This window comes from Scyliorhinus torazame, chromosome 15 (genome assembly GCF_047496885.1).
Source record: "Scyliorhinus torazame isolate Kashiwa2021f chromosome 15, sScyTor2.1, whole genome shotgun sequence".
In the NCBI taxonomy this organism is placed as follows: Eukaryota; Metazoa; Chordata; class Chondrichthyes; order Carcharhiniformes; family Scyliorhinidae; genus Scyliorhinus; species Scyliorhinus torazame.
The window spans coordinates 56,162,987-56,189,970 of NC_092721.1; the positions used below are offsets into that span (position 1 = coordinate 56,162,987).

General features: G+C 47.5%; 1 protein-coding gene across 2 annotated transcripts in view; it reads left to right on the plus strand.

The window, feature by feature from the left end:
- LOC140391602 (UDP-glucose:glycoprotein glucosyltransferase 2-like) overlaps positions 1–26,984 on the plus strand; it is a 731,169-nt gene that overhangs the window by 539,355 nt on the left and 164,830 nt on the right. For both annotated transcript variants that reach the window (XM_072476257.1, XM_072476258.1), the window contains exons 19-20: positions 8,515–8,638; positions 8,730–8,828. In XM_072476257.1, coding sequence (XP_072332358.1) covers positions 8,515–8,638; positions 8,730–8,828 — 223 coding nt within the window. The remainder of the gene's footprint in view (positions 1–8,514; positions 8,639–8,729; positions 8,829–26,984) is intronic.

Sequence of the window (26,984 nt, forward strand, 5' to 3'; positions counted from 1 at the left end):
AAATGTGATGAAACGGGACGCGGGCAAGAAATCCAAAGTTCGTAGTTTTGCCAGTGGAGATAAAGTTTTAGTATTGTTACCAGTGGTAGGTGAACCTTTAAAAACTAGGTTTTGTGGATCTTATCAGATTGAAAGGAAATTATGTGAGGTGAATTATGTGGTTAAAACACCGGATAGAAGGAAGTATCACCGAGTGTGTCATGTGAATATGCTTAAGAGGTACTTTGAAAGGGAAGGAGAGAAAAAGGAGAAGTGTTTAATGATTCTAACTCAAAGTGATGAACCAAATCCAGATGACTGTGAATTTGACATACCTCAAATTAAATTGGAAAATGAGGATGTTCTTAAAAATTGGGATAAATTGTTGAGTTACCTTCCAGAGGAAAAACGGACTGACCTGAAAGAGTTATTGATATCACGTGGGCAAGTTTGTAGAGATAAATGGGGAAGTACTAAAATGGCTATACATGATGTAGATGTGGGAAATGCTGTTCCAATCAAACAACATCCATAGAGACTTAACCCTTTAAAATTGGCACAGGTTAACAAAGAGATTGAGAGTATGCTTAAAAATGGCATAATTAATGTTGGTTGCAGCCAATGGAGCTCACCCATAGTGATGGTACCTAAACCAGATGGTACCTAACAGTTGTGTGTGGACTCTCGAAAGGTTAATGCAGTTACAAGACGGACTCTTATCCTATCCCACGTTTGGGGGATTGCATTGAGAAAGTGGGACAATCAGCTTTTATTTCCAATTTAAAAGTTACTGGCAGGTACCTTTTCCGAAAGGGCGAAGGAGATTTCAGCTTTTGTGATTCCAGGTGGTATATACCAATTCAAAGTTATGCCATTTGGTATGATGAACGCCCCAGCCACATTTCTACGGTTAACTAACAAAGTTGTTTCAGGATTACCCAATTGTGCATACATCGATGATCTGGTAATTTTCAGCCAAATATGGACAGAACATTTAAAACATCTGATGGAGTTATTCGATCGACTTCAGGAGGCGGGTTTGGTGACAAACCTAGCCAAAGGTGAATTTGGAAAAGCCCAAGTCACTTTCCTTGAGGAGTTTCCGATACCCTCAAGACGAAGGGAAATAATGTGATTTCTTGGCATGAGTGGATTTGATCTAACATTTGTGCAAAAGGTTTTGTCGCGTGATTGCTCCACTGATGGACTTGCTGAAGAAACGTCGAGAATTTCAATGGACAGCGGACTTTCAACAGGTATTTGACTGCCTGAAAGCTGTGATAACCAATGCTCCTGTGTTGGAGAATTGCAAGGGACTCTGTGATCAGATTGAACTAAAGTATCTGACTTTAAAGAGAAATGCCGAGGCGTAGAGGAAAGGATGGATCGTGCAGAGACTTTCTTGTTCAAAGAGACTGTCAATCGACAAGGATTTCAGTTGGAGGAAGAATGAAAAAAAAAATGGACTATATTATTATACCTGTTTGAGTGTGTTGTTTTTTGAAACGAACAAGTATATTTACTGTGTGCATTTCTTAAAGGATAGTGTAAAGATGAAAAATGAAACCATCTTGAAGTTGATGGGGTTTTCTTTCTTGGGGTGGGGGGGGGGGGAGGTGTCACGTGAGAGTACCCTTTAAGAAATGGGTGTTTAAGAAATGGAGCTGCTCATGTTACTGGAGTGATGTCAGAGTATGGGTGGAGTTGAGCTCTACTTCTGCTTTTTAGTTTTCAGTTTGAGAAAAGGCTTGGGTGTGTCTGTGTTTGTCTGTGAGCTGCACTACTGTTGATCTCTGCCATCCAAAGACTATGGATAATTTGGTGAATTCAGAATTATAAATGATCTCAGCATTAAATGTAAACCTAATGTGCTCCCTGTTTGAAGGTTCGTTAAGTCTTTTGGATGTTAAAAGGACAGCATACAGATTACTTAGTGTTGCATTCTTTGGGGCATGTATTTGATTTACTGGTTGCTAAGATATTCACTGTTTGTTTTAAAAAGGTTAACTTGATTTCATAGAATAAACATTGTTTTGTTTTTTAAAATAACTTTTCATTTCTGCTGTACCACACCTGTAGAGTGGGCCGTGTGCTCCCCATACCACAATCTATTAAAAATTGTGGGTCAGGTGAACATCATGATACACTTTAGGATTCTCTAAACCCTAACCCATAACACATGTGACTTCACCTTTTGTACCAGTCTACCATGTGGTACCTTGTCAAAGGCTTTACTGAAGTCCATGTACGCAACATCGCGTGCCTTTCCCTCATCAAACAACATCCTCGAAAAAGTCGATCAAATTAGTGATGCACGACCTCCCCTTCACAAAGCATGCTGTCCATCATAAATAAGTGTATTTGCTTCCAAATATGAGTAAATCCTATCTCTTAGAATCTTTTCCAATAATTTCCCTATCACTGACGTAATGCTCACCGGCCTATAATTTCCTGGTTTAAGCCCTTCTTAAACAATGGAACAACATTGGCTACTCTCCAGTCCTCTGGAACTTCTCCTGTAGCCAATGAGGATACAAAGATTACTATCAAGGCTCCAGCAATTTCCTCCCTTGCCTCCCTCAGTATTCTTGGGTAAATCCCATCAGGCCCTGGGGACTTATCTACGTTAATCCTTTTTAAGGCGCCCAACGCCTCCTCTTTATTAATATCAATATGACTCAGAATATCTATACATTCTACTCTATCCTCCTCATCCAGCAAGTCCTTCTCTTTGTTGAACACTGAGGCAAAGTATTCATTTAGTATCTTGCCCATTTCCTCTGGTTCCATACATCATGGTATGGGGCAGCACGGTAGTATAGTGGGTAGCACAGTTGCTTCACAGCGCCAGGGTCCCAGGTTCGATTCCCGGCTGGGTCACTGTCTGTGCGGAGTCTACGTTCTCCCCGTGTCTGCGTGGGTTTCCTCCGGGTGCTCCGGTTTCCTCCCACAGTCCAAAGATGCGTGGGTTCGGTGGATTGGCCATGCTAAATTGCCCTTAGTGTCCAAAAAGGTTAAGTGGGGGTGACTGTTACGGGATAGGGTAGATACGTGGGCTTGAGTAGGGTGCTCTTTGTAAGGGCCGGTGCAGACTTGATGAGCCGAATGGCCTCCTTCTGCACTGTAAATTCAATGATCTATAATCCCTGAATGGACCAACCCTTTCTCTGCCTACCCTCTTGCTCTTTACATATGTATAAAACGCCTTAGGATTTTCCTTAATCCTGCATACCAATGACATTTCATGACCCCTTTTAGCCTTCCAACTCCTACCTTAAGTTCCTTCCTACTTGCTTTATATTCTTCATCTGTCCTAAGCCTTTAGACCTCACGAATGCTTCCTTTTTCTTTTGACATGGTACATAATGTCCCTTGTTACCCAGGGTTCCCTTTTCGTACCAGCCTTATCTTTCGTCCTCACAGTTACATGCCGGTCCTGAATTCTAATCAACAGACATTTGAAAGCGTCCCACACGCCGAATATTGATTTTCCCTCAAATAGTCTTGCCCAGTCAACACTCTCCAGATCCTACCTAATGCTGTTGTAATTAGCCTTCCCACAGTCTAACACCTTCACCTGAGGACCACTCTTGTCCTTTTCCATAAGCAGCTGAAAACTTACAGAATTATGATTACTGTTCCCAAAATGATCTCCTACTGAGATTTCGATCACCTGGCCGGGCTCATTCCCCAGCACCAGGTTTAATATGGCAGTAAGTGTATCCCAGTCAATATAGGGAAGGTTAAAATCACCCACCACAACAATCCTACTGTTTATGCATCTTTCCAAGATCTGTCTGCATATCTGCTCCTCTGTCGCTCGCTGGCTGTTAGGAGGTCTGTAGTAAACCAACAACATTGTGACAGCACCCTTCCTATTCCTGAGCTCTACCCGCATTGCCTCACTGCCTGAACCCTCCCAAGTGTCCTCCTTCAGCACAGCTGTGATAGTCTCCTTAAACAATAATGCAAGTCCCCCACCCCTTTTGCATCCCCCTCTATCCTGCCTGAAGCATCTAAGTCCTGGAATGTTTAGTTGCCAATCCTGTCCCTCTTTTAACCAAGTTTCTGTAATAGCAACATCATCATTCCACGTACTAATCCAAGCTCTAAATTCATCTGTTTTACCTAAACTACTCCTCACATTGAAACTAATTGTTCTCCCTGGAGAGACAGAGGCTCAGGGGTGACCTGATAGACGTTTATAAAATTATGAGGGGTATAGATAGGGTGAACAGCTGGATGTTTTTTCCCAGGGCGGAAATGACAATTACAAGGGGGCACAAGTTCAAGATGAGGAGGGATAGATTCAGTGGAGATGTGCAGGGGACGTTTTTTACACAGAGGGTGGTGGTGGCCTGGAATGCACTTCCAAGTGAGGTGGTTGAGGCAGATACGTTAGCGACCTTTAAGACTTATCTGGAGGGGCACATGAATAGACGGGGTATAGAAGGATACAGACGGTTGGTCTAGATAGGATACGTGATTGGCGCAGGCTTGGAGGACTGAAGGGCATGTTCCTGTGCTGTATTGTTCTTTTTTCTGATGCACTTCCGCTGTGTTGACCAACCACTCCCTGCCTGCTCTTCCTCTTAATCTTACTGGCTTAGTCTGTAGCTCTCCCTCAGTTATTTCTCCCGCTGACCGACTGCTCTGGTTCCCATCCCTCTGCCATACTTGGCAGTTCAATCTGTTTCTCTGCCTTCCACTTACTAGCTTTTGTTTCTATCCCCTCTTTACTACCCTCTGACTTCCTGCATTGGTTCCCATCCCCTGCCACATTAGTTTTAACCCTCCCCAACAGTGTTGGCAAACAATCCCCCTTCGACATTGGTTCCAGTCCTGCCCAGATGATCGTCCGATTTGTAACGGTCCCACTCTTCCAGAATCGGTTCCAATGTCCCAAAAATCTGAATCCCTCCCTCCTGCACCAGCTCTCAAGCCATGCATTCATCCTATCTATCCTGTCATTCCTACTCTGACGAGCACATTGCACTGGTAGCATTCCCAGATTACTAACTTTGAGGTCCTATTTTTTACTCCCTAAATTCAGCATGTAGGACCTCATCCTGTTTTTTTCCTATATTGTTGGTGCCTATTTGCGCCATAACAGCTGCTTCTTCACCCTCCCACTTTATAATGTCCTGCAGCCGATCTGAGACATCCAAGACCCTTGCACCCGGGAGGCAATATACCTTCCTAGAGTCTCACTTGTGTCCGCAGAAATGCCTGTCTACTCCACTTACATTCAAATGCCCTATCACTGGAGCTTTACCACTCTTTTTTCTGCCCTCCTGCACAGCAGAGCCAGCCATGGTGCCATGAAACTGGCTACTGCTGCCTTGGGTCAGTTATGAGGAAACACAAGTGAGATGGCCTGGTGAGCCATCTCCCCCAACAGTATCTAAAACAGTATACCTGTTTTGGAGGGAGATGGCCCCAGGGGACCCCTGCATTGCCTTCCTACTCTTCCTCTGTCTGATGGTCACTTATTTGCCAGTTGTCCTCAGTATTCTTTATCTGCGGTGTGACCAACTCGCTAAATGTGCTATTCACGACTTCCTCAGCATCGTGGATGCTCCAAAGTGAGTCCATCCGCAGCTCCAGAGCCGACAAGCGGTCTAACAGGAGCTGCAGCTGGAAACACCTCTTGCACGTGAAGGAGCCAGGGACAGTGGACGTGTCCCTGAACTCCCACATAGCACAAGAGGAGCATGACAGTCATAGAACATAGAACAATACAGCGCAGTACAGGCCCTTCGGCCCACGATGTTGCACCGAAACAAAAGCCATCTAACCTACACTATGCCATTATCATCCATATGTTTATCCAATAAACTTTTAAATGCCCTCAATGTTGGCGAGTTCACTACTGTAGCAGGTAGGGCATTCCACGGCCTCACTACTCTTTGCGTAAAGAACCTACCTCTGACCTCTGTCCTATATCTATTACCCCTCAGTTTAAAGCTATGTCCCCTCGTGCCAGCCATTTCCATCCGCGGGAGAAGGCTCTCACTGTCCACCCTATCCAACCCCCTGATCATTTTGTATGCCTCTATTAAGTCTCCTCTTAACCTTCTTCTCTCCAACGAAAACAACCTCAAGTCCATCAGCCTTTCCTCATAAGATTTTCCCTCCATACCAGGCAACATCCTGGTAAATCTCCTCTGCACCCGCTCCAAAGTCTCCACGTCCTTCCTATAATGCGGTGACCAGAACTGTACGCAATACTCCAAATGCGGCCGTACCAGAGTTCTGTACAGCTGCAACATTCATAACATATGGGCCAAGTGCTGACAAATGGGATCAGCTGGGCAGGACAGGTGTTTTTCATGCGTTGGTGCAGACATGCTGGACCGAAGGGCCTCTTCTGCACCATATTATTCTGTGATTCTGATAACTCAGATCTAAAGAAACAGCATCAGTAAGCAGTGAGTTGAGACTGGGCACTCCGAGCACCAAGAAACACCACACTATTGAACGCCTATTTGAGTAGGAGCCTCAGTGGGGAATGCCCTCACAAGGCCACACAGTGGCACTGCCAGGATGCTGGCACTGCCAAGGTGCCCAGCTGGCAGTACCCAGGTGGCACTGGCAGGGCCAGGGTGGCAACCTGCCCAGTTGGTAAGCACCCAGGGGCCTCAGAACCCCTTGGAGATCTCCACAAGTGCCATTCCATCTGCTCCCCATTTGTGGAGACCAGCATTGAAGAGCACTTGCATAAGATCTCCAAGGTAATGGAGTTTGAGTCCATCGCCTTGAGTAGATCGTGGGAATGCATATTACAGTGAGACTAGCTGACTCACTCTAATATGCAGATTAGCCAAAAAATTATCTGCAGACAATGGGTGGATTCACATTGCAATTTGAGGGATATCCCATTAATTACCGGTCATGTTGCACTGAGCTGCTCTGCCTGCTGGGCAACATGGCAAGTAGATCGCACCGGATAGGTCAATAAAAATAGTCGTCCTTCTACAGATCCCTGGGGAACTCCATCCTCCTCCAAAAAAACAACCACTCATCATAATTCTCTGTTTCCTGTCAACCTTAAGTACAGCCAGTCTTTTTAATATCATCTCTTTATTAATTGTTACCCATACAGGTCTCAACTACTTCCTTTTCATTGTGACTTTGACAGCATCGTCTTCCTTGATAAAGACATATGCAAAGTATGCTTTTCATACCTCAGCCTGTTTCTATATGTGAATCCCCTTTCTCATTCCTAATTAGCTCCTCCTCCTCCACCTTTCACAACCCTTTTACTGCGCGTAGAATCATAGAATCTACAGTGCAGAAGGAGGCCATTCAGCCCATCGAGTCTGCACCCTACTTAAGTCCACGCCTCCACCCTATCCCAGTAACCCCATCTAACCTTTTGGACACTAAGGGGCAATTTAACATGACCAGTCCACCTAACCTGCACATCTTTGGACTGTGGGGATCACCCGGAGGAAACCCACGCAGACACGGGGAGAAGTGCAAACTCCACACAGACAGTAACCCGAGGCCGGAATTGAACCAGGGTCCCTGGGGCTATGAGGCAGCAGTGCTAACCACTGTGCCGCCATGCTGCACCTAAATATTAGGACATTAGGTTGTTATATCAGGTTGTTAGGTTGTTCCTTGATTGCAGTTGTTGTTGTTGTTTCGCTGTTTCTACTTTTGCCGGACTCACTGAATATCCGTCCATAAAATAGATTTTTGGCATGGAAAGGAACGCAGGGCTTCGAAAGTACATTGAACAGTGAAAAAAGCTTTTTTGCAGGCTGATTTTAGCTGTTAGGAGTTGTTACTGGATAGACTCTTCTTTCCTATCCTAGTCTTCAGAGTTTTAATCACCCCCTGTCCTGTAAAGACAGCAAGCAGCAGGAATGGAATCTTCTATCTGTGGAGTTTTGCTTTGAGCTCGTCTGTCTTAAAGTCAGTTATGTTCCTGCACACATCTCACAGCTGGTAGACTTACAATCTGAGCAGTGTCTGCTTCCTGGATAGAGGTGTGGTATGTCCCAAAACAAAGGTACAGTTTGTCAGATCCATGCAGTGCTGCAAAACCACTTACATGCAGTGAACTAGTACGTTGTTGTCTCACTTCCATGCCAGTTCTCCTGTTGGATATGAAAGGGTTGAGGCTGATATTCATGTCAGTCAAATCTCCAAAAATCATGCTGCCACCGTTATGTGTTTTTCAACATAAATGCACCAATCTTACAACAAGGACAGCATTAACTGAGATGCTTCATCCACTATTGCTGTAGGTTGAGTTCAAGTAATGGGACTAGTGCATCACATCCTGTGGTGCTGATCACGATTGAAGCTGTTTAAGATACCCACTATTAAAAGTACATGTACATCATGACACAACAATATTCACATCAGCTACTGCAGAAACACATGTTAACTAAACTCTAAAATCCGTTAACACCACTGTTTTCCCAGTTGGATTCCACTGTTTTAATAATTACTGAATTATACCTGTCTCATGTCCATTGAGAGACCTGAATCACGCCAGCCTATGTAAAAATCTGATTGCAGGGTCAATTAAATGAATATATGGATGTGGTAGATTACCTGATGGATCAGCCAAATGTTGTTCTCCGCATCAATCCTGTAATTCTGAACATTGAAAGGAAGTACCTTGATCTTACATCTAAGACAGGTAATGTAATTAGTTATTTTTCTATTTGAAAAGTTTTACTGTGGATTAAATCCAAAATTGGATTTCATTAAACACCTATCTTTTGTTTTAGCTTTGAGTGACTGGAATGACTTTACAACATATTCCTTTCTGGATTCTCGAGACAAAAGCGCAGTAATTGCTGATCAGATGAAATACCTCACAAGAAAAGGTACCGATAGTTATACTTTCTGTGTGAAAGTACTTATATCAGTTCCTGATCTATAGATTACAAAATACTTTTGATAAGGTTTCACTTAAAAGGTTACTGCACAGAATGAAAACCTTTGGTTTTAGGTGTAACATATTAATTTTTTAAAAATCATACGAAAGAGGATCAGGAATAGGCCACTTGGCCCTTTGAGCCTGTTCTGCCATTCAATAAGATCATTGCTGATCTGACTGTAATTTATCCCTGTAACCCTTCACCCCTGTGTTTGTCAAGAATCTATCTACCACTGCCTTGAAAACATTCAAATACTCAACTTCCACTGCCTTTTGACGGCGGGAATTCCAAAGACTCACAACCCTCTGAGAGACAAAAAAATAATATCATCTCTGATTTAAATGGGTGACACCTTATTTTTAAACAGTGACCCCTAGTTCTCGATTCTCTGACAAGAGGAAACATCTCCTCCACATGCACCCTGTCACACCTTAGAACTGTTTCAATCGACTTCCGGGTGCGGCGATGACCAGCTAAGTCGCACATTTCGGCAGCTCCCGGTGGAACGGACTTTTGGGCTCTTAATTTGGGCTCCCATCGGCAATTTTAACGGCAAATAACACTGTGCGGTAATCCAGAAGGGAATCCCCCTGGACACGGATGGAAAAAAGAGAGGAAAGTAGCCGGATTGCGGTGGATCCTCAAGAGCAGCGGCCAGGAAGGCAGGCACAAAGCAAGATGGCGTCGGAAGGAGGCAGTTTAATATGGGGCCCTGTCCAACAAGAGTTCCTGCGGCGTTGCGTAGATGAACTCAAAAAGGAGATGAAGAAGGAGCTGTTGGCCCCGATATTACAAGCGATTGAGGGGCTAAAGGAGGAGCAAAAGACCCAGGAGCAGCAGCTTCGGGTCGTGAAGGCAAAGGCTGCTGAGAATGAGGACGACATACAGGGCCTGGTGGAGAAAACGGAGATCCACGAGGCACAACACAAAAGATGTGTGGAAAGGCTGGAGGTGCTGGAGAATAATGCGAGGAGGAAGAACTTAAGGATTCTTGGTCTTCCCAAAGGTGCAGAAGGGGCGGACGTCGGGGCATATGTGAGCACGATGCTGCATTCGTTAATGGGATCGGAGGCCCCGACGGGTCCGCTGGAGGTGGAGGGAGCCTATCGGGTTATGGCGCGAAGACCGAGGGCTGGAGAAACTCCTCGAGCAATAGTTGTGAGATTTCTCCGATACAAGGACAGAGAGATGGTCCTCAGATGGGCTAAGAAAACTCGGAACAGGAGGTGGGAGAATGCGGTGATCCGCGTGTATCAAGATTGGAGTGCGGAGGTGGCGAGAAGGAGGGCAAGCTTTAATCGGGCCAAAGCGGTGTTGCAAATTCGGAATGTTGCAACCGGCAAGACTGTGGGTCACACATCTAGGGAAACACCACTATTTCGAAACGGCAGACGAGGCGTGGACATTTATTGTCGAGTAGAAGCTGGTATGAGCGGGCCAGAAAAAGAACGTTTGGGACAAAAGTGGGGGGGGTGAATTTGTGGGATGAAGGGGGGAAAAGGGGGAAGAGAGGACTTCCCAGGTTGTTAAACCTGCGACCCTGTAACTTCTCTCTCTTCCCCATGTCGTGGGGGAGGGGGTGAGGGAGGATGAAGAGCTGTGGGCGCCAGCCATTGGGGGCGGGGCCAAAAGGGGAAGCGCGGGCTTTGTTCCCGCGCTATGGTAATCATGGCGGGAACAGGGAAGCAGGAAGGAGAGGGCCTCGCACAGTGTGAGCCGGGGTCACGGGGGGAAGCCGAGGTCGGCCAGAGTTTGCTGACTTCTGGGAGCAACATGGGGGGTGCAATTACGCTAGCTTGGGATCTGGGGCGGGGGGGGTTAACTGGGTTGCTGCTGCTGGGGAGAAGAGGGAGCTGGTATGGGAGGGGGGGGGTCGGGACAGGGGGGGGCGCCGCCTGGGGGGGATACAGCTACGTGGGAACCGGGTGAGGAGCTGGATTGAAAAAGGAAATGGCTAGTCGTCAAGGGGGGGGCGGTAAAGAGACCCCCAACCCGGTTGATCACGTGGGATGTGAGAGGGCTGAACGGGCCGATTAAGAGGGCACGGGTACTCGCACACCTAAAGAAACTTAAGGCAGATGTGGTTATGCTTCAGGAGACGCATCTGAAGCTGACAGACCAGGTTAGACTTCGCAAAGGATGGGTGGGGCAGGTGTTTCATTCGGGCTAGATGCAAAAAACAGGGGGGTGGCCATACTAGTGGGGAAGCGGGTAATGTTTGAGGCAAAGACTATAGTGGCGGATAGTGGGGGCAGATACGTGATGGTGAGTGGCAAACTGCAAGGGGAGGCGGTGGTATTAGTGAACGTGTATGCCCCGAACTGGGATGATGCCAATTTTATGAGGCGTATGTTAGGACGAATCCCGGACCTAGAAGTGGGGAAGTTGGTAATGGGTGGAGACTTTAATACGGTGCTGGACCCAGGGCTGGACAGATCGAGGTCCAGGACCGGAAGGAGGCCGGCTGCAGCTAGGGTGCTTAAGGATTTTATGGTGCAGATGGGAGGAGTAGATCCCTGGAGATTTAGTAGACCTAGGAGTAAGGAGTTTTCGTTTTTCTCCTATGTACATAAAGTATTTTCACGAATAGATTTTTTTGTTTTGGGAAGGACACTGATCCCAAAGGTGATGGGGATGGAGTACACGGCTATAGCCATCTCGGATCATGCTCCACACTGGGTGGACCTGGAGATAGGGGAAGAAAAACAACAGCTTCCACCCTGGAGAATGGACATGGGATTATTGGCAGATGAGGGGGTGTGTTTAAGGGTGAGGGGGTGTATTGAAAGGTACTTGGAACTTAATGATAATGGGGAGGTACAGGTGGGAGTGGTCTGGGAGGCACTGAAGGCAGTGGTTAGAAGGGAGCTGATATCTATTAGGGCACATAAAGGAAAGCAGGAGGGTAGGGAAAGGGAGCGGTTGTTGAAAGAACTTCTGAGCGTGGACAGACAATACGCGGAGGCACTGGAGGAGGGACTATACAGGGAAAGGCAAAGGCTACATGTAGAATTTGACTTGTTGACTACGGGTAAGGCAGAGGCACAATGGAGGAAGGCACAGGATGTACTGTACGAATATGGGGAGTAGGTTGTTGGCCCACCAACTGAGGAAAAGGGGAGCAGCGAGGGAGATAGGGGGGTGAGAGATGAGGAGGGAGAGATGGAGCGGGGAGCGGAGAGAGTGAATGGAGTGTTCAAGGCATTTTATGAAAGATTATATGAAGCGCAGCCCCGGACGGGAAGGAGAGAATGGTGTGCTTTCTGGATCAGCTGGAATTTCCTAAGGAGGAGGAACAGGAGAGAGTGGGGCTGGGAGCACAGATTGAGACGGAGGAAGTAGTGAAAGGGATTGGAAGCATGCAGGCGGGGAAGGCCCCGGGACCAGACGGATTTCCAGTTGAATTCTATAAGAAATATTTGGACTTGCTGGCCCCGCTACTGATGAGAACCTTTAATGAGGCGAGCGAAAGGAGGCAGCTGCCCCCGGCTATGTCAGAGGCAACGATATCGCTCCTCCTAAAGAAGGAAAAAGACCCGCTGCAATGCGGGTCATACAGGCCCATTTCCCTCCTGAATGTGGATGCTAAGATTCTGGCCAAGGTAATGGCAATGAGGATAGAGGATTGTGTCCCGGGGGTGGTCCATGAGGACCAAACTGGGTTTGTGAAGGGGAGACAGCTAAATACAAATATACGGAGGCTGCTAGGGGTAATGATGAGGCCCCCACCAGAGGGGGAAGCGGAGATAGTGGTGGCGATGGATGCCGAGAAAGCATTTGATAGAGTGGAGTGGGATTATTTGTGGGAGGTGTTGAGGAGATTGGCTTTGGGGACGGGTATATCAGGTGGGTACAGTTGCTGTATAGGGCCCCGATGGCGAGCGTGGTCACGAATGGATGGGGGTCTGACTATTTTCGGCTCCATAGAGGGACGAGGCAGGGATGTCCTCTGTCCCCGTTATTGTTTGCATTGGCGATTGAACCCCTGGCCATGGCACTGAGGGGTTCCAGGAAGTGGAGGGGAGTACTTAGAGGGGGAGAAGAACACCGGGTATCTCTGTATGCGGATGATTTGTTGCTGTATGTGGCGGACCCGGCGGGGGGGATGCCAGAGATAATGCGGATACTTGGGGAGTTTGGGGATTTTTCAGGGTATAAACTGAACATGGGGAAAAGTGAGTTATTTGTGGTGCATCCGGGGGAGCAGAGCAGAGAGATAGAGGATTTACCGTTGAGGAAGGTAACCCCTCCGGTACCTGGGGATCCAGATAGCCAAGAATTGGGGTACATTACATAGGCTTAATTTAACACGGTTGGTGGAACAGATGGAGGAGGATTTCAAGAGATGGGACATGGTGTCCCTGTCATTGGCAGGTAGGGTGCAGGCGGTTAAAATGGTGGTCCTCCCGAGATTCCTTTTTGTGTTCCAGTGCCTCCCGGTGGTGATCACAAAGGCTTTTTTCAAAAGAATTGAGAAGAGCATTATGAGTTTTGTGTGGGCTGGGAAGACCCCGAGAGTGAGGCGGGGATTCTTGCAGCGTAGTAGGGTCAGTGGGGGGCTGGCATTACCGAGCCTAAGTGAGTACTACTGGGCCGCCAATGTTTCAATGGTGTGTAAGTGGATGGGAGAAGGGGAGGGAGCGGCGTGGAAGAGATTGGAGAGGGCGTCCTGCAGGGGGACTAGCCTGCAAGCAATGGTGACGGCGCCGTTGCCGTTCTCACCAAAGAAATACACCACAAGCCCGGTGGTGGTGGCTACATTGAAAATTTGGGGGCAGTGGAGACGGCATAGGGGAGGGACGGGAGCTTCGGTGCGGTCCCCAATAAGAAACAATCATAGGTTCGTTCCGGGGAGAATGGATGGGGGATTTGGAGCATGGCAAAGAGCTGGGGTAGTACAATTAAGAGATCTATTTGTAGATGGGACGTTTGCGAGTCTGGGAGCGCTGACGGAGAAATATGGGTTGCCCCAAGGGAATGCATTTCGGTACATGCAATTGAGGGCTTTTGTGAGGCAACAGGTGAGGGAATTCCCGCAGCTCCCGACGCAGGAAGTGCAGGATAGAGTGATCTCAGAGACATGGGTGGGGGACGGTAAGGTGGCAGACATATACAGGGAGATGAGGGACGAGGGGGAGATCTTGGTAGATGAGCTGAAAGGGAAATGGGAAGAAGAACTCGGGGAGGAGATTGAGGAGGGGCTGTGGGCTGATGCCCTATGTAGGGTAAACTCATCGTCCTCGTGTGCCAGGCTAAGCCTGATACAATTTAAGGTGCTACACAGGGCGCATATGACTGGAGCACGGCTTAGTAAATTTTTTGGGGTAGAGGATAGGTGTGCGAGATGCTCGAGAGGCCCAGCGAATCACACCCACATGTTCTGGTCATGCCCGGCACTACAGGGGTTCTGGGTGGGGGTGGCAAAGGTGCTTTCGAAGGTGGTGGGGGTCCGGGTCGAACCAAGCTGGGGGTTGGCTATATTTGGGGTTGCAGAGAGCCGGGAGTGCAGGAGGCGAGAGAGGCTGACGTGTTGGCCTTTGCGTCCCTTGTAGCCCGGCGCAGGATATTGTTAATGTGGAAGGAAGCCAAACCCCCGGGTGTGGAGACCTGGATAAACGATATGGCAGGGTTCATAAAGTTAGAACGGATTAAGTTCGTGTTAAGGGGTTCGGCTCAGGGGTTCACCAGGCGGTGGCAACCGTTCGTCGACTACCTCACAGAAAGATAGAGGGAATGGAAAAGAAGTAGATATTAGCAGCAACCCAGGGGGGAGGGGAAGGGGGGGGTGAGGAATCGGACGGACTCTCAGGGATGTTATTGTATATGTATAGGTATTTGGTATATGTAATTGTATATTGGATTGTTGGATTGTATTTTTGGAGAGTATTTATTTTGGACAAGGCAGTTGCCATTTAGTTTTGTTTTTTGTTTTTGTTTATATATTCCTCATTTATTTGTTTAAAACTGGCCACGGTTATTTATATTGCTTTATTGTTGTGTAAAAGAAACACTACGTATTGTTATGTTTGGTCAAAAAACTTGAATAAAATATATTTTTTTAAAAAAGAACTGTTTCAATCAAGTTACCTGTTACTGTTCTAAACTCCAGCGGAAAAAGCCTTGCCTGTCCAACCTTTCTTCATAAGATAACCTGTCCATTCCTGGTACTAGTTTAGTAACCCTTCTCTGAACTGTTTCGAATGCACTACATCTTTTCTGAAATAAGGCGACCAATACTGTAAGCAGTACTCCAGACGTGGTCTCACTCGTGCTCTCTATAACTGAAGCATAACCTCTGTACTTTCATATTCAATTCCCCTCACAATAAACAATAACATTCTATTAGCTTTCCTAATTATTTGACTTTTGAGAATCATGATCCAAGACACCCAGATCCCTCAGCACATCAGAGCTCTGCAATTTCTCACCACTTAGACCAGTGTTTGTCAAACATGTTTTCCAGGGAACCCCTTTTGTCAACCGACTGACCTTTGGGACTCACGCCAGCCGGCCTTCACGGTTCACGCCATTATTGCTTATCTTTAATGCAAAAGGGGAGCCTACTTGGTGCTTACGATCTCACTCCAATCAGGTTCACAGGGGGAGAGGGCAGTGCTCATACCAGGTGCAGATGTCAGACAGTTCCTTTTGCCGTCTTCATCTTTGTGAGAATGGAAAATCCAACCTCTCACATGTAGGTCATTGTGAAGGGCAAAAGGAACAAATGCATGTTTTACTTAGCACTGACTTCTCCTGGAAGATGCTGATAGCTCATGGGCTTTTGGTGTGCTGTCACAGGTCAGGTGCAACAGCATAGTCTTTTCATTTGGAGTCAGCTGTAAGTTAATAGCTGATTCAAAGAATCATAGAATTATTGCAGTGCAGAAGGAGGCACATTTTTGCACTGTGGGAGGAAACCCAGAGCACCTGGAGGAAACCCACGCAGACACGGGAAGAATGTGAAAACTCCACACAGTCACCCGAAGTCAGAATCGAACCCGGGTCTCTGGCACTGTGCCACCATGCCACCCGATTCTGGACCTCAACAGGAATTTTTCACCCACCACTTCACTTTCAAAATCTGAAACTTCTCCTCTCATTTTCCAGTACTTCCCTGCATATAACACATGAGCTTTGCATCCTTATTTGCATTGGCAGAATTGACAAAACCATACTTCAATAAATCATACTGCTTTGTTCCTGACTTAAGTTACTTCTTTGTAGACTGTTCACCAGAGACCCTGGAGCTCTGTACAGAGATAATGCTAGCACTGCTCTGTCCTGCCTTGAACTTTTCTGAGCCGCTTTCTCCAGCAGATTCAAATGTGAGATTCTGACTAGGAGGTCCGCTGCCTATTTGTGACTCTGGCCATTTTATTTCTTGTAAGAAAACCATTCATCTCCACAGTTCACTTGCCTTGCTTGCCAGCATATATACAGGGCGCTTGATGTCAAACATACGTGCAAAGTGCGTGACCTGTTCTCTGCTGCCGCTTCTGGCCGGAAGCCTGTGCACAGTGTTATTTCCTTCTCATTTAAAAGGCGGCAACGAGGTCTCTGAACAGTCGGGTGAATAGCTACCATGTTTTGTGGAAGCCCTCTTCCAACCCACGGATGGTGAATTTGATTTTCTCCATTTGGAGAAATTCTGATAGGTTGGACAGCCTGTCTGAGGTTTAGGTGGTGATGTTGATCGCGAACCAAGCAGAATTCTACGGCGGGTGATCTGGGAGGCAAAGGCCCTCATCCCCATGAAGAGATCTGGCTGGTCTGATACCCCGAATACCGCCACTTTCGGGCATGGCTCCACCCTCATCCCCACCACTTTGGACATTGCCTCGAAGAAGGCTGTCCAGAACCCAGCAAGTCCGGGGCAAGACCAGAACATGTGGGCGTGGTTGGCCGGGCCTCCTTGGCACCGTTCACATCTATCCTCCACCTCTGCGAAGAACCTGCTCATTTGGGTTCTGGTCAAGTGGGCTCTATGTACCATTTTTAGCTACGTTAGGTTGAGCCTCACGCATGTGGAGGTAGAGTTGACTCTATGCAGTGCTTCGCTCCAGAATCCCCACCCTATTTCGAACCCCAAGTCTTCCTTCCATTTCCTCCTTGTCATGTCCAGTTCAGTGTCGGCCCTCTCTAGCAGTCGTTCGCACATGTCACAAAAGTTGGAAGGTAGTAAAACAGGGACAGAAACAAAAGGCAGTAAGGGGGAAAGGGTAATGCAGAGAAGTCATAGTCAAAAATGAAAAAGGGCGACAGTACAAGGTACAGTGACTGAGGGGAGCTCAGTGAATAGGCCCAGTAATACTAAAAGGAATAAAACGGGAAGTAAAAACATTAATGGTAAGCGACACGACAGGTTGTTACATGAAGATATGGGTTCAACGACAAGGAAAATTAGGAGAAAAGTTAAGAGGAAATATAACTTAGGAGAGGTTACTGATCGAGGTGTTAAGATTCAAAACAGAGGTAAAAACGGCAACATAAGTGTACTTTACCTGAATGCTCGTAGTATTCGGAATAAGGTAAATGAGTTGATGGAGCAAGTCATCGTGAATGACTATGATTTAGTGGCCATTACTGAAACATGGTTAAAGGATGGTCATGACTAGAAGTTAAATATCCGAGGGTAACAAACTAGTCGAAGGACAGAGTGGATGGTAAGGGGTGTAGCTCTGTTATTTAAGGATGACATCCGGGCAATAGTAAGGGATGACATCGGTGCTATGAGGATAAAGTTGAATCCATTTGGGTGGAAATCAGGAATAGTAAGGCGAAAAAGTCACTGATAGGAGTAGTCTACAGGCTACCAAATAGTAACATTATGGTGGGGCAGGCAGTAAACAAAGAAATAACGGATGCTTGTAGAAATGGGACAGCAGTTATCATGGGGGATTTTAATCTACATGTCGATTGATTTAACCAGATCGGCCAAGGCAGCCTTGAGAAGGAGTTTATAGAATGTATCCGCGATAGTTTACTCGAACAATATGTAATGGAACCTACGAGGGAACAAGCGGTCCTAGATCTGGTCCTTTGTAATGAGACAGGATTGATTCATGATCTCATAGTTAGGGATCCTCTCGGAAGGAGCGATCACAATATGGTGGAATTAAAAATACAGATGAAGGGTGAGAAGGTAAAATCAAACACTAGTGTTTTGTGCTTAAACAAAGGAGATTAAAATGGGATGAGAGAAGAACTAGTAAGGTAGACTGGGAGCAAAGACTTTATGGTGAAACAATTGAGGAACAGTGGAGAACCTTCCAAGCAATTTTTCACAGTGCTCAGCAAAGGTTTATACCAACAAAAAGGAAGGACGGTAGAAAGAGGGAAAATCGACCATCGATATCTAAGGAAATAAGGGAGAGTATCAAATTGAAGGAAAAAGCATACAAAGTGGCAAAGATTCGTGGGAGACTAGAGGACTGGGAAATCTTTGGGGGGCAACAGAAAGCTACTAAAAAAGCTGTAAAGAAGAGTAAGATAGATTATGAGAGTAAACTTGCTCAGAATATAAAAACAGATCGTAAAAGTTTGTACAAATATATAAAACAAAAAAGAGTGGCTCAGGTAAATATTGGTCCTTTAGAGGATGAGAAGGGAGATTTAATAATGGGAGATGAGGAAATGGCTGAGGAACTGAACAGGTTTTTGGGTCGGTCTTCACAGTGGAAGACACAAATTACATGCCAGTGACTGATAGAAATGAGGCTATGGCAGGTGAGGGCCTTGAGATGATTGTTATCACTAAGAAGGTAGTGATGGGCAAGCTAATGGGGCTAAAGGTAGACAAGTTTCCTGGCCCTGATGGAATGCATCCCAGAGTGCTAAAAGAGATGGATAGGGAAATTGCAAATGCACTCGTGATAATTTACCAAAATTCACTCGACTCTGGGCTGGTCCCGGTAGATTGGAAATTAGCAAACGTGACACCACTGTTTAAAAAAGGAGGAAGGCAGAAAGTGGGTAATTATAGGCCAGTGAGCTTAACTTCAGTAGTAGGGAAGATGCTGGAATCTATCATCAAGGAAGAAATAGCGAGGCAGACGCAGCATGGGTTCATAAAGGGCAGGTCGTGCCTAACTAATTTAGTGGAATTGTTTGATGACATTACCAGTGCGGTAGATAACGGGGAGCCAATGGATGTGGTATATCTGGATTTCCAGAAAGCCTTTGACAAGGTGCCACACGAAAGGTTGCTGCATAAGATAAAGATGCATGGCATTGAGGGTAAAGTAGTAGCATGGATAGAGGATTGGTTAATTAATAGAAAGCAAAGAGTGGGGATTAATGGGTGTTTCTCTGGTTGACAATCAGTAGCTAGTGGTGTCCCTCAGGGATCAGTGTTGGGCCCAAAAGTGCAGAGGATACTGGAGGTCTGCAGAGGGATTTGGATAGGCTAAATGAATGGGCTAGGGTCTGGCAGATGGAATACAATGTTGACAAATGTGAGGTTATCCATTTTGGTAGGAATAACAGCAAAAGGGATTATTATTTAAATGATAAAATATTAAAACATGCTGCTGTGCAGAGAGACCTGGGTGTGCTAGTGCATGAGTCGCAAAAAGTTGGTTTACAGGTGCAACAGGTGATTAAGAAGGCAAATGGAATTTTGTCCTTCATTGCTAGAGGGATGGAGTTTAAGACTAGGGCGGTTATGCTGCAATTATATAAGGTGTTAGTGAGGCCACACCTGGAGTATTATGTTCAGTTTTGGTCTCCTTACCTGACAAAGGACGTACTGGCGCTGGAGGGTGTGCAGAGGAGATTCACTAGGTTAATCCCAGAGCTGAAGGGGTTGGATTACGAGGAGAGGTTGAGTAGACTGGGACTGTACTCGTTGGAATTTAGAAGGATGGGGGGTGCAATCTTATAGAAACATATAAAATTATGAAGGGAATAGATAGGATAGATGCGGGCAGGTTGTTTCCACTGACGGGTGAAAGCAGAACTAGGCGGCATAGCCTCAAAATAAGGGGAAGTAGATTTAGGATTGAGTTTAGGAGGAACTTCTTCACCCAAACGGTTGTGAATCGATGAAATTCCTTGCCCAGTGAAGCAGTTGAGGCTCCTACATTAAGTTTTTTAAGATAAAGATAGATAGTTTTTTGAAGAATAAAGGGATTAAGGGTTATGGTATTCGTGCCGGAAAGTGGAGCTCAGCCCAAAAAGATCAGCCATGATCTCATTGAATGGGGCCAGATGGCCGACTCCTGCTCCTAGTTCTTATGTTCTTATGAAATGTGGAACTTGTTCAAGGAACAGATACTACGTGTGCTTGATATGTATGTCCCTGTCAGGCAGGGAAGAGATGGTTGAGTGGGAGAACCATGGTTGATAAGTGAGGTAGAATGTCTTGTTAAGAGGAAGAAGGATACTTCTGTAAGGCTGATGAAACAGGGTTCAGACAGGGCGCTGGAGGGATACAAGATAGCCAGGAGGGAACTGAAGAAAGGGGATTAGGAGAGCAAAGAGAGGGCATGAAAAATCTTTGGCGGGTATGATCAAGGAAAACCCCAAGGCCTTTTTCCACATATGTGAGAAATATGAGAATGGCTAGAGCGAGGGTAGGTCCGATCAAGGACAGTCGCGGGAGATTGTGTATTGTGTCTGAAGAGATAGGAGAGGTCTTGAACGAGTACTTTTCTGCAGTATTTACGAATAAGAGGGGCCATATTGTTGGAGAGGACAGTGTGAAACAGACTGGTAAGCTCGAGGAGATACTTGTTCGGAAGGAAGATGTGTTGGGCATATTGAAAAACTTGCGGATCGACAAGTCCCCTGGGCCTGACGGGAAAAATCCAAGGATTCTATGGGAAGCAAGAGATGAAATTGCAGAGCCGTTGGCAATGATCTTTTCATCCTCACTGTCAACAGGGGTGGTACCTGGGGACTGGAGAGTGGTGAATGTCGTGCCCCTGTTCAAAAAAGGGACTAGGGATAACCCTGGGAATTACAGGCCGGTTAGTCTTACATCGGTGGTAGGCAAAGGAATGGAAAGGGTACTGAGGGATAGTATTTCTGAGCATCTGGAAAGACACTGCTTGATTAGGGATAGTCAGCACGGATTTGTGAGGGGTAGGTCTTGCCTCACAAGTCTTATTGAATTCTTTGAGGAGGTGATCAAGCACGTGGATGAAGGTAAAGCAGTGGATGTCGTGTACATGGATTTTAGTAAGGCATTTGATAAGGTTCCCCATGGTAGGCTTATGCAGAAAGTAAGGAGGCATGGGACAGTGGGAAATTTGGCCAGTTGGATAATGAACTGGCTCACCAATAGAAGTCAGAGAGTGGTGGTGGATGGCAAATATTCAGCCTGGAGCCCAGTTACCAGTGGTGTACTGCAGGAATCAGTTCTGGGTCCTCTGCTGTTTGTGATTTTCTTTTCTTTTTTTTAAATAATATTTTATTGAAAATTTTTGGTCAACCAACACAGTACATTGTGCATCCTTTACACAACATTGTAACAATACAGATAATAATGACCTTTTTAAAATTTAAACAAAAACAACAACAAATAAATAAATATTAAATAACAAAAAATAAAAACTAGCCCTAATTGGCAACTGCCTTGTCTCAGGCCACACACACCCCCCACCCCCCATCCCCCCCCATCCCTCCCCCCCCCCCAAGTCCTGGGCCGCTGCTGCTGCCTTCTTTGTTCTCCCCTATCTATCTTTCCGCAAGATATTCGACGAACGGTTGCCACCGCCTAGTAAACCCTTGAGCCGACCCCCTTAGGACGAACTTAATCCGCTCTAACTTTATGAACCCCGCCATATCATTTATCCAGGTCTCCACCCCCGGGGGCTTGGCTTCTTTCCACATTAGCAATATTCTGCGCCGGGCTACTAGGGACGCAAAGGCCAAAACATCGGCCTCTTTTGCCTCCTGCACTCCCGGCTCTTGTGCAACCCCAAATATAGCCAACCCCCAGCTTGGTTCGACCCGGACTCCTACTACTTTCGAAAGCACCTTTGTCACCCCCATCCAAAACCCCTGTAGTGCCGGGCATGACCAAAACATATGGGTATGATTCGCTGGGCTTCTCGAGCACCTCGCACACCTATCCTCCACCCCAAAAAATTTACTGAGCCGTGTTCCAGTCATATGTGCCCTGTGTAATACCTTAAACTGAATCAGGCTTAGCCTGGCGCACGAGGACGACGAGTTTACCCTGTTTAGGGCATCTGCCCACATCCCCTCCTCAATCTCCTCCCCTAGCTCTTCTTCCCATTTCCCTTTTAGTTCGTCCATCACAGTCTCCCCTTCGTCTCTCATTTCCCTATATATATCCGACACCTTACCGTCCCCCACCCATTTCTTTGAGATGACTCTGTCCTGCACCTCTTGTGTCGGGAGCTGCGGGAATTCCCTCACCTGCTGCCTCGCAAAAGCCCTCAATTGCATGTACCTGAATGCATTCCCTTGGGGCAACCCATATTTCTCGGTCAGCGCTCCCAGACTCGCAAACTTCCCATCCACAAATAGATCTTTCAATTGCGTTATACCTGCTCTTTGCCACATTCCATATCCCCCATCCATTCCCCCCGGGGCAAACCTATGGTTGTTTCTTATCGGGGACCCCCCCAGTGCTCCGGTCTTTCCCCTATGTCGTCTCCACTGTCCCCAAATCTTCAGTGTAGCTACCACCACCGGACTCGTGGTATAGTTCCTTGGTGAGAACGGCAATGGGGCTGTCACCATAGCCTGCAGGCTGGTCCCCCTACAGGACGCCCTCTCTAATCTCTTCCACGCCGCTCCTTCCTCCTCTCCCATCCACTTACTCACCATTGAAATATTAGCGGCCCAATAATACTCACTTAGGCTCGGTAGTGCCAGCCCCCCCCTATCCCTACTACGCTGTAAGAATCCCTTCCTCACTCTTGGAGTCTTCCCGGCCCAAACAAAACCCATAATACTCTTTTCTATCCTTTTGAAAAAAGCCTTCATGATCACCACCGGGAGACACTGAAACACAAAAAGGAATCTCGGGAGGACCACCATCTTAACTGCCTGCACCCTCCCTGCCATTGACAATGCTACCATGTCCCATCTCTTGAAATCTTCCTCCATCTGTTCCACCAACCGCGTCAAATTTAGCCTGTGCAATGTGCCCCAATTCTTAGCTATCTGGATCCCCAGGTAACGAAAGTCTCTTGTTACCTTCCTCAACGGTAGGTCTTCTATTTCTCTACTCTGCTCCCCTGGATGCACCACAAACAGCTCACTCTTTCCCATATTCAATTTATACCCTGAAAAATCCCCAAACTCCCCAAGTATCCGCATTATTTCTGGCATCCCCTCCGCTGGATCCGCCACATATAGTAGCAGATCATCCGCATATAAAGATACCCGGTGTTCTTCTCCTCCCCTAAGTATTCCCCTCCATCCCTTGGAACCTCTCAGCGCTATCGCCAGGGGCTCAATCGCCAGTGCAAACAGTAATGGGGACAGAGGACATCCCTGCCTTGTCCCTCTATGGAGCCGAAAATATGCCGATCCCCGTCCATTCGTGACCACACTCTCCACTGGGGCCCTATACAACAGCTGCACCCATCTAACATACCCCTCTCCGAACCCAAATCTCCTCAACACCTCCCACAGATAATCCCACTCCACTCTATCAAATGCTTTCTCGGCATCCATCGCCACTACTATCTCCGTTTCACCCTCTGGTGGGGCCATCATCATTACCCCTAACAACCTCCGTATGTTCGTGTTCAGCTGTCTCCCCTTCACAAACCCAGTTTGGTCCTCATGAACCACCCCCGGGACACATTCCTCTATTCTCATTGCCATTACCTTGGCCAAGACCTTGGCATCTACATTGAGGAGGGAGATTGGTCTGTAGGACCCGCATTGTAGCGGATCCTTTTCCTTCTTTAAAAGAAGCGATATCGTTGCTTCTGACATAGTCGGGGGCAGTTGTCCCCTTTCCTTTGCCTCGTTGAAGGTCCTCGTCAGTAGCGGGGCGAGCAAGTCCAAATATTTTCTGTAAAATTCAACTGGGAATCCGTCCGGTCCCGGGGCCTTTCCCGTCTGCATGTTCCTAATTCCTTTCACCACTTCTTCTACTGTGATCTGTGCTCCCAATCCCATCCTTTCCTGCTCTTCCACCTTGGGAATTTCCAGCCGATCCAAAAACTCCATCATTCTCTCCCTCCCATCCGGGGGTTGAGCTTCATACAATTTTTTATAAAATGTCTTAAACACTTCATTCACTCTCTCCGCTCCCCGCTCCGTCTCTCCATCTTCGTCTCTCACCCCCCCTATTTCCCTCGCTGCTCCCCTTTTCCTCAATTGGTGTGCCAGCAATCTGCTCGCCTTCTCTCCATATTCATACTGTACACCCTGCGCCTTCCTCCATTGTGCCTCTGCAGTGCCTGTGGTCAGCAAGTCAAATTCCACATGCAGCCTTTGCCTTTCCCTATACAGTCCCTCCTCCGGTGCTTCCGCATACTGTCTGTCCACCCGCAAAAGTTCTTGCAACAACCGCTCCCGTTCCTTACTCTCCTGCTTCCCTTTATGTGTCCTTATTGATATCAGCTCCCCCCTAACCACCGCCTTCAACGCCTCCTAGACCACTCCCACCTGAACCTCCCCATTGTCATTGAGTTCCAAGTACTTTTCAATGCATCCCCTCACCCTTAAGCACACCCCCTCATCCGCCATTAGTCCCATATCCATTCTCCAGGGTGGACGCCCTCTTGTTTCCTCCCCTATCTCCAAGTCTACCCAGTGTGGGGCATGATCCGAAATGGCTATAGCCGTATATTCCGTTCCCCTCACCCTCGGGATCAATGCCCTACCCAACACAAAAAAGTCGATGCGTGAATAGACTTTATGGACATAGGAGAAAAACGAGAACTCCTTACTCCTAGGTCTACTGAATCTCCACGGGTCCACCCCTCCCATCTGCTCCATAAAATCCTTAAGCACCTTGGCTGCTGCCGGCCTCCTACCAGTCCTGGACTTCGACCTATCCAGCCTTGGTTCCAACACCGTGTTAAAGTCTCCCCCCATTATCAGCTTTCCGGTCTCTAGGTCTGGGATGCGTCCTAGCATTCGCCTCATAAAATTGGCATCGTCCCAATTCGGGGCATACACGTTTACCAACACCACCATCTCTCCCTGTAATTTGCCACTCACCATCACGTATCTGCCCCCGTTATCCGCCACTATAGTCTTTGCCTCGAACATTACCCGCTTCCCCACTAATATAGCCACCCCCCTGTTTTTCGCATCCAGCCCCGAATGGAACACCTGCCCTACCCATCCTTTGCGCAACCTAACCTGATCTATCAGTTTCAGGTGCGTTTCCTGTAACATGACCACATCTGCTTTAAGTTTCTTAAGGTGTGCGAGTACTCGTGCCCTCTTTATCGGCCCGTTAAGCCCCCTCACGTTCCACGTGATCAGCCGAGTTGGGGGGCTTCCCACCCCCCCCCCTTGCCGGTTAGCCATCATCTTTTTCCAGCTTCTCGCCCAGTTCCCACGCGGCTGTATTTCTCCCAGACGGTGCCCCCCCGCCCATCCTTTCCCGCACCCACTCCCCCCTTTCCCCAGCAGCAGCAACCCAGTAATTCCCCCCTCCCCCCACCCCCGCTAGACCCCCCGCTAGCGTAATTACTCCCCCCATGTTGCTCCCAGAAGTCAGCAAACTCTGGCTGACCTCGGCTTCCCCCCGTGATCACGGCTCTCCCCGTGCGGCGCCCCCTCCTTCCTGCTTCTCTATTCCCGCCATAATTATCATAGCGCGGGAACCAAGCCCGCGCCTCTCCCTCGGCCCCGCCTCCCATGGCCAACGCCCCATCTCCTCTCCCTCCCCACCTCCCCCCATCACCACCTGTGGGAGAAAGAAAAGTTACCATACCGCAGGATTAATCATACAATCCCTCTTCGCCCCCCCCCCCACTCGTCCCACCACTTTGTCCAAACGTTCATTTTCGTAGTCCAATCATTCCAATTTTTCTTCTACAATAAAAGTCCACGCTTCATCCGCCGTCTCAAAGTAGTGGTGCCTCCCTTGATATGTGACCCACAGTCTTGCCGGTTGCAGCATTCCAAACTTTATCTTTTTTTTGTGAAGTACCGCTTTGGCCCGATTAAAGCTCGCCCTCCTTCTCGCCACCTCCGCACTCCAATCTTGATAGACGCGGATCACCGCGTTCTCCCATTTACTACACCGAGTTTTCTTCGCCCATCTAAGGACCATTTCTCTATCCTTAAAACGGAGAAATCTCACCACTATGGCTCTGGGAGCTTCTCCTGCTCTCGGTCCTCGCACCATAACTCGGTATGCTCCCTCCACCTCCAACGGACCCGTCGGGGCCTCCACTCCCATTAACGAGTGCAGCATCGTGCTCACATATGCCCCGACGTCCGCCCCCTCCACACCTTCAGGAAGGCCAAGAATCCTCAAGTTGTTCCTCCTTGCGTTATTTTCCAGTGCCTCCAACCTCTCCACAGATCGTTTCTGGTGTGCCTCCTGTATCTCCGACTTCACCACCAGGCCCTGTATGTCGTTTTCATTCTCTGCTGCTTTCGCCTTCACGACCCGAAGCTCCTGCTCCTGGATCTTTTGTTCCTCTTTCAGCCCTTCAATCGCCTGTAGTATCGGGGCCAACAACTCTTTCTTCATTTCCTTTTTTATCTCCTCCACGCAGCGTTTCAAAAACTCTTGTTGTTCAGGGCCCCATATGAAACTGCCACCTTCCGATGCCATCTTGGTTTCTGCTTGCCTTCCTTGCCGTTGTTCCAAAGGATCCGCTGCAATCCGGCCACTTTCCTCTCCTTTTTCCATCCGTGTCCAGGGGGAACACCCTTCTGGTTTACCGCACGGTGTTTTCAGCCGTTAAAATTGCCGTTGGGGCTCCTATCAAGAGCCCAAAAGTCCGTTTCACAGGGAGCTGCCGAAACGTGCGACTCAGCTGGTCATCGCCGCACCCGGAAGTCTGTTTGTGATTTTCATTAATGACTTGGATGATGAAGTTGAAGGGTGGGCCAGTAAATTTGCAGACAATACGAAGATTTGTGGTGTTGTGGATAGTGAGGAGGGCTGTTGTCGGCTGCAAAAAGACATAGATAGGATGC